The following is an 8870-nucleotide window of genomic DNA, read 5'->3' on the forward strand; positions in this document are numbered from 1 at the left end:
GGAGTTAATCAGTCCTTGTAAGCGACTGATTACACCATTAAAATGTAATGGTGAATGGTGACAGAAAACATTGTGCTGATGAGGTCCTATCAAGCTTGAACAGCCTGATATGAATCTACAGGAAGTACGCATGGTCCGACAGTCTTACATTTATTAAAGTGCACAAGTCAATCTCAATGCCTTTGTAGGTTCCAGAATATTGAAAAATACAGCTTGTCGGTGAACGACAAATGCCTATCACGTGTTTAACAGACTTGAGAATGGCAAGTGATCAAGACATGTGCATAAGAACTAGGAGCAGGAGTAGGCCATCTGGCCCCTCGAGCCTGCCCCGCCATTTAATAAGATCATGGCTGATCTTTGTGAGACTCAGCTCCACTTACCCGCCCACTCACCATAACCCTTAATTCCTTTACTGTTCAAAAATTTATCTAGCCTTGCCTTAAAAACATTCAGCCAGGTAGCTTCAACTGCTTCACTGGGCAGGGAATTCCAGATTCATAACCCTTTGGGTGAATAAGTTCCTCCTGACCTCAGTCCTACATCTGCTTCCCTTTATTATGAGGCTATGCCCTCTAGTCCTAGTTTCACCTGCTAGCGGAAACAACCTCCCTGCCTCCACCTTATCTATTCCCTTCATAATCTTATATGTTTCTATAAGATCTCCCCTCATTCTTCTGAATTCCAATGAGTATAATCCCAGTCTACTCAGTCTGTCCTCATAATCCAACCCTCTCCACTCTGGAATCAACTGAGTGAATCTCCTCTGCACCCCCTCCAGTGCTAGTATATTTCTTCTCAAGTAAGGAGACCAAAACTGCACACAGTACTCCAGGTGTGGCCTCACCAGGACCCTATACAGCTGCAGCATAGCCTCCCTGTTTTTAAACTCCATCCCTCGAGCAATGGCAGGCAAAATTCCATTTGCGTTTTTAATTACCTGCTGCACCTGCAATCCTACTTTTAGCGATTCATGCACAAGGACACCCAAGTCCCTCTGCACAGCAGCGTGCTGCAATTTTTTTACCATTTAAAACACAGTCCATTTTGCTGTTATTCCTACCAAAATGGATGACCTCACACTTATCAACACTGTACTCCATCTGCCAGACCTTTGCCCACTCACTTAGACTATCTATATCCCTCTGCAGACTTTCAGTGTCTTCTGCACACTTTGCTCTACCACTCACCTTAGTGTCATCTGCAAATTTTGACACACCACACTTAGTCCCCAACTCCAAATCATCTATGTAAATTGTAAACAATTGCGGTCCCAACACTGATCCCTGAGGCACACCACTAGCCACTGACAGCCAACCAGAAAAACACCCATTTACCCCTACTCTTTGCTTTCTACTGGTCAACCAATCCTCTATCCATGCCAATACATCACCTGTAATACCGTGCAACTTCATCTTATGTAGCAGCCTTTGGTGTGGCACCTTGTCAAATGCCTTCTGGAAATCCAGGTACATGATCACAAGCAAGTCCAAAGATGTGCAACATAGATGGATTGGCCATGCTAAATTGTCCAATGGTGTTCTGTGCATGTTAGATGGATTAACCATGGGAAATGAGAGGTTACAGGGTTAGGGTGAGGATCTGGGTGGGACACTCTTCTGAGGGTTGAAGGCATATCATTAAGAGTGGCAAGACAATTCCAGAGTTTAAATTGGGAAAATTAGACTGCGCAAAAATCTTTTCATATGTAAACAGCATTTAGAGCTATAATTTCTAGATTTGAACATGTCTGATACAGAAAAGCCATTAAAATTTGTCCACCCATCAGGAACAAAGGTTAGCAGACATAAAGATTTAACAGATGAAAAGTCTCCATATGCTATGGACCACATTAGAAGACCAGTTCATAATTGATTTAACTTCCATATTCTTTAACTGGAGTCACATAATTTAGACATCCATAGACCTCAGTGAGCAGATGCAAGGTAAAGGGCTCATTTTAATGTTTCAGACGGGGAGCTAGCAAACAGAATTTGTAACTTAGTGATTGAACCCACTCCATGGAAGCTTTCCAGAAAGATTTGCTCATCAAACCAATGAATTAAATCACTGAAAAGCTACTAGAGTATTGACATTAGTATAAAGCGATCCTCACAGCCACAAACACAGCAGTAGTCATAATGACAACACCCAAACATAGCAAGATATGTGAAAGATGTGGACTCCAGATTTCAAATCAATTTGCAAGGCATGTGGTAGATTAGGCCATTGGCAGGGGCAGTGCACTAGAGCAAAGTGTAGTGCTGCTACAAAAAATTGTGCATTGTTTCAACAGACCACACAAGGAGGAGTACCTTTAAACCACAATACAAACCATCAGGTATCACACCAGAGGCATAAACAGAGGTGACAAACAAACCAGCATCTTGACAATATACACAAGAGTGGTGAACATAGTGCGAAACACTGTTATTCACATGGAAACATCAATGCCATCACACCACCTCACCAAGTGCTTGCACAAACGCCAAACATCTGATCAATATTGGTCAAGATTGACACAGGGGCAAGCATCAATATACTACTCTGAAATTCTAAAAAATATGCATTTTTGGTCTGGGGAAGGCATGACAAATCCCACAAATGTAAAACTTCCAACATACAACTAATCTGTCCGGACTGTGCACGTGTTCTTTGTCACATTGCTGGTATAAAACCATGCGTGGCCCACCAGTGGTCACAGTACACTGCATCAGTTAGAGACACAACAGAAACTGAAAACTATTAAGAAACACTAGCAGAACTGAATAAGAACGAACAGAATACTTCACTTTCTTCTTCTGAATTAGTGGAACTAAAATCTCAGCCCACTGCTGAGGGGGAGAAAATTAAAGAGGAAAAGGCTGAATAATTAGCTCAGGGTAAATCCAACCTTGAGAATGTCATGTCATAAATTATAAAATCGTTATGGGAAATCTTTTCTCATTTCACAAAAGACGAATGAACAGCTGACAAAGAAACAAAGGGAGCAATATGAACTGCAAGAACTGTATCATCAATTCAGTGAAAACATTGTCAGGCTGCAGGAAGATCTGGAGCCACTCACATGTAAAACAGATCAGACTCAGCAGAAGTAGCTGCTAACATAGCAGCGTGAGCTCAAAGCAACACTGGAGCAAATGAGAGACCTGCAAAAATAGGTGGAGATGAACAATGGAAAGAGTCCTTTCAGAAATCAAATGTTCTAGTGAAACAACCGAAGCAGGACAGAGGAAACTAAACTGCCACAGAAGCAACACGTGGAACAGGTTCAAGCTTCAACGTAATCAAAAAAATTGAAGTCGCTGGAGTTACTAGAGCAGTTAATGAATGGAAAAATTGACTGAAGTAACAGCAGGCTAAAACCATGCTAGATTTAGAAGAACTCAGAATGTAAAAGTCGAAGTTCCAAAACAGGCTGGAAGCTCTTTAAGGAACAAAACAGTAAATGTCAAGATTTGGACCGCTTGAAATAGCTGCAATATTTCAAGCCAATTCCGAAAAACTAACCGCAGTCCATGACAGAGAAACTCTACAACTCACCAGACATCACTAGGGATTGCTGGCGATCATGTGATTTGGATACATGAACAGTTTACTTCGTACGTACCTTTCCTTTATGACAGATCACCTTTAAAAGCTCTGCAGACAATGTGAACACCATGCTGCCACACTGCCTGGCAGTTATCATGCAATGGGCGTGCACACAGCACAAAATCAATTTTATAAATTCTGCAATGTCTGCTTTATAACTTATAATGGATGTTTTTATTTTTAAGTGAACCAGCCCACATAACTCAATGAACTCCTGTCAAGCGATTGATAATTAGAGAACTATCGTTAACATGGCACATACCAGCTTGGCACCTTTCTTCCGGCCGAGTGGAAGCGCAAAGTGTGATTCATACCACTGTCTGAAGGGAGTACTGTCGATTAGAACAATACAGTTTTTAACTAATGTTTTTGTCCTAACCAGTTCGTTGTTTGAGGCATTGTACACCACGTCAATGATCCTCGTTTTCCGTGTGCAACCTGCAATGACAGATGTTTTACTATTGGTTTAGCGATAACACAGTTAACTGGAAAGTATCCACCAAAGAAACACAAGCACAGAATAAAGAAATAAGACTATGCACAAACAACTTACATTCAGAACCCCAGGAGAAGTTTCCAGCATCCAACCTCAGTGCCCGGTACTTTTTATTACCGCCACGGACTCTCACTGTGTGAATACGGCGTGGACCAATCTACAGGCAAGTGAAGAATATCACCAAACACAGAACTTCAATATCAGTCATTATCAATAGTGCAAAATCCAAACTAAACTGCCACTTATAGAGGAAGTCTGACATTGTGGAAATAAAATAGACCCTTACATTAAACTCAGCTGATTTAGCAGCATCAGTGGAGAAATAAACAGTTAATGTTTCAAGTTTGGTATCACTCTTCAGAATGCCAAAGTTCTGAAGAATCATACTGGATTCGAAACATTAATTGTTTCTCTCTCCACTTGCACTGCTTGATCTGTGCTTCTCCAACATTTTCCATGTTTGTCACATACACCTTGCTTGCACAGCCACTGTATAACATGCAGATTGTCATAAAGCTACATTTGTGATAGGTTTAACACCTCTATTTTCAAAATTTAATGGCTGTAAATCTAAAGCTCAAAGCATACAATTGGTAGATTTCACCCCTACTGTAAATCACTGCCTTGCCATACTCCCTGCCTGAGCTTTTTGAAAGACATACAAAGTTCAACTTACATAGAAAAAGATATTTTAAATAACCTTATCATATTCTACAAGAGGAAAGTAGGAAATAAGACAGGCAGTATAGTCAGTGTAACTATGACAAGAATACCATTGGTGGATCCAAATACGACCAGAACAGTCAAAACAATCCACCTATCCAAAGGGTCATATTTTCATCATTCACACTGCCAGAAAATAATAAACAAAACTGCACCTGTATTAATTCTAATATAAATACCAACACAATGGTTCCGTTTCTCATACCTTGGTATTTGCAGGAGGACGACCAAGTTCATATTTTCTTTTTTTATGATATGGCTTCCTTTTGCCTCCAGTCTTGCGACGCTTGTGCCAATTGTTCCGGGAAATACCTGTAATGAAATAAGTTTTAAGAAGCTGTGTAATCAGAATACAAAATAGAAATATAGGAGCAAAACAGAAAAGAGTAGGCCATTCAGCCCTTCAATCTGCCCTGCTATTCATTATGATCTTGGCCTGATCACTCAACTCAATAAGCCTATTCCCACCTTTCCCCCATATCCTTCGATGTCTTTAGCCCCAGATGCTATATCTGACACATTGAAATCATATGACGTTTTGGCCTCAATTGCTTTCTATAGTAGTGAATTCCACAGACTCACCACTCTTTCATCGAAGACGTTTCTCTACACTTCAGTCTGAAATAGTCTACTCTTTATCCTTAGATAGTGAAGGCTTGTTCTGGATCTCCCAGCATCTGGGACATCCTTCCTGCATCTACCCTGTCCAGTCCTGCTAGAATTTTACAGTTTTCTGAGATCTCCCCTCATTCTTCTCAACTCCAGTGAATGAGTGAAGTCTTGACTGATTGAACCGCTCCTTGTATGTCAGTCCTGCCTCACCAAGGCCCTGTATAATTACAGCAAGATATCCCTGCCAATGTACTGAAATCCTTTCACTATGAAGGGCAACATATCATTTGCCTTCTTGACCACCTGCCATATCTGCATGTTTAACCTCAATGACTAGCGTACAAAGGCACCAAGGTCTCGGTGCGCCCTCCCTTCTCTCAATTTATAGCCAGGTGATAACTTGCCTTCTTGTTTTTGCTCCCAAAATGGATAACCTCACATAAATCTACACTGCTTTGCATTGCCTACTCAACTCACCTTGTCCAAATCACACTGAAACAGTTCTGTACCCTCCTCACAACTCACCTTCTTACTCGTCTTAGTGTTATGTACAAATCTAGAGTTATTGCATTTAGCTCTCTCAGTCAAATCTTTATTGTACATTGCAAACTGCTGGGGTCCTAAGCAATGATCCCTGCAGCACCCCATTAGTCACTACTTGCTAATATATTAGCTCTCCAGAAAATAAACTCAATAGCATCAAACACAGTGGGCTCCATTGTTTACATCTGGTTAATTATGGACCAGAGCCTTTACAATAAAACTGTAATACCACGAAGTAACAAAATTTTGCTGACTGAAATTGGTATACACTTTAACTGCTCTGCAAAACAGAAGAAATCTCAAATTGCTTCGTGAAGAAAACTAACCATAGTGATGCAAAAGAAATCGCAATCCACGAAGAAGGTTTGAAAAGTGCAGCACAAATAACCTGATGGACGTGGATCATACTTTACTACTTTACCAATCACCTGGGTACAAATGCAACTTTTGGCTTGGGGCATCACGTCACATTGATAACCAATCCCTAATGAAGCAAGTTCTGAGGCAAAATAATAAACAGAAATTGTAAACTACGTGTACAGGGCAATTACTTCTGGAACAGCAGGGCCTCAGTATAAGAGCCGCAGCCTCTGTTGTCCTTCCTTTGATTCCCAATATTCAGGCCGCGGGGTTTGCATCTCGGCCAGTGTTTTCTGTCTCTGTAAGGGAGGTGGTAAGGAGTATATTGTCAGATCTCCACGCGGCTGGTGTAGGCCCGTCTCCCTCTTTGCAGGCAGAGCCTGACGGCGCCATGTCGGATCTCTCCACCAGACCATGTTAAAACATTAAAATAGTACCAGAATCAGCTCGACCCGTCAGCCCAACCACAGTACATCCTCATCTCCACACTGTCTGCAATCAAATTTGAGAGATTTTGCCGAGCCCAACTGGATCCAGTTGCAGATGGATTCGGATTCCACTATCAACAAATTCAAATTATCAACTTACCCATTTCCAAGCGCCGTGGGGAAAGAGGAAACGCAAAGATTTCTGGGCCATAAGTCCTTTCCACGTCTCGCGAGAACTCCCTGGGTATGACGTTCAACGAATGGATATGGCGCCATCTTTGTGAGGGTTCAATGTCGGGCTGTGTTAGGCTGCCATTTTTTGGAAGAGTGGACGGTGGGCTTGCGACATGCTTGTGAGGGGCAATCGAGTTACTGGGTGGTCTCGGATAGCAAAGTATGGAGCTGGAGGAACACAGCAGGCCAGGCAGCATAAGAGGAGCAGGAAAGTTGACGTTTCGGATTAGAATCCTTCATCAGGGCTGATCAGGACTTCCCTGCTATTCGGGACCTGCTGTGCTCCCCGCCCCCCAGCTCCACATTTTGTCGACTATGGTCAACAGTACCATCTTTGTGAGGGGCAGGCATGGTGTTTTGTAATGAAAGTGAACTTTGTAATTAACCCAAGTGTTCGTTAGCGTTGTAGTCTTGAGGCAAGAGAAAAGTATTCAGGTTACTAGGATTTTTTTCCCCTGCACACGTTATTATTAACCCTTTGTCACACTATTGCAAAGCGATGGAGATTTAGCGAGGTGCCAGTGAAGATCGATACCTTCAAAGGGTTTCAGAAATGTGACTGCCCTAGCTTGCGGATTTCAGGATTTAAGTCTATTCACCCCACACCTATAAACACCCCTAAAAGGCTAAACCATTTAATTTATACAAAGAATAAAGTAGAAGGCAATTTCAGGGAGATGCAAAAACTATCGAAGTTAGGTATAACTTTCATTATTCAAATAAACTGCGACAGCAATGAGAATAAAACACCATGGAGGCTGGAAATCTGAAATAAAGAGAAAGCGCAGAATCCGGTATGACTTCTTCAAAACCTGCTCGTAATAGTAAAGCAAGACGAAGTGTTTTAACAAAAACAAAGTTGCTGGAAAAGCTCAGCAGGGCTGGCAGCACCTGTGAAGGAAAAAATAAGAGTAAAGGTTTCGGGTCCGGGTTCTTAGGAAGGGTCTCGGACCCGAAAAGTTTACTTTTTTTTCCCCTTCACAGATACTGCCAGACCTGCTGAGCTTTTCCAGCAATTTTGTCTTTGTCCCTGATTCACAGCATCCGCACTTCTTTCGGTTTTTTTTTAAACGAAGTGTTTCTAAAATACGTTCAGATGAAGTTTCAGTATCTTCCCAATCCGATTTGTTCGAAAGCTAATATTGTTCTAGAAATGAACTAGGTAAAGAGGATTCAATGCTAGTGGGTGAACTTTTAGCATTACAGTCTATGTCATAAGATTTAGGTTTAGGTACTTGATTGAAGCGAATATGCATGGAGACACAGGAGCAAAAGTACGCTATTGAACCCATTGAGACTGCTGCACCCATGGAGATCTTGACCGCTCTGATAACCCTCAACTCCACTTTCCTGCCTTATCCTCATAACCCTCGATTCCATTACTGATTTAAAAAACCTCGACTACAGCCTCGAATATATGTAATGACCCAGCCTCCACAGCCCTCTGCAATTAAAAACTCCATAGCTGCAGACTCTTAGAAGAAATTCCTTACTGTACTTTAAATGTGGAATCTTTCATTGTAAGATTATATACCTTTATCCTAGACCCTCCCACAAAGGGAAAGCTTTTGGTCTTTCACTCATAGGAACAATTCACTAGAAAATCAATGCAAGAGAAAACACTATGAGGAGGAAGATTCTCCATGCAATTCTATGAATCAGGGTCCACTTGCAAATCATCACTCTCCTCAAACTGTCTTAATGTTTTCTTCTCTTTACATGTATTTGTTGTGAATTGTCTATATAAAAATCATGGACAAAGTGTCTTTTTAAAAAAGACATGTACCAGTAAATAAGGTGCAGGGCTGGATGAACACAGCAGGCCAAGCAGCATCATAGGAGCAGAGAGGCTGACGTTTCGGGCCTAGACCCTTCATCAG

The 8870-nt window shown here is 41.6% G+C and overlaps 1 protein-coding gene across 1 annotated transcript; it reads right to left on the bottom strand.

Annotated features, from left to right (window-relative positions):
- Window positions 1-3742: 3742 nt before the first annotated feature.
- On the bottom strand, window positions 3743-7022 carry LOC109915571 (40S ribosomal protein S8). Its single transcript, XM_020515221.2, has 4 exons — window positions 6917-7022; window positions 5019-5125; window positions 4148-4247; window positions 3743-4032 (listed from the first exon to the last, which is right to left on the bottom strand). Exons 1-4 carry the CDS (start codon window positions 6918-6920, stop codon window positions 3827-3829), a joined length of 417 nt encoding a protein of 138 aa, XP_020370810.2. The 5' UTR covers window positions 6921-7022; the 3' UTR covers window positions 3743-3826.
- Window positions 7023-8870: the final 1848 nt, after the last annotated feature.

Source organism: Rhincodon typus, chromosome 10 (genome assembly GCF_021869965.1).
Source record: "Rhincodon typus isolate 14 chromosome 10, sRhiTyp1.1, whole genome shotgun sequence".
NCBI lineage: Eukaryota > Metazoa > Chordata > Chondrichthyes > Orectolobiformes > Rhincodontidae > Rhincodon > Rhincodon typus.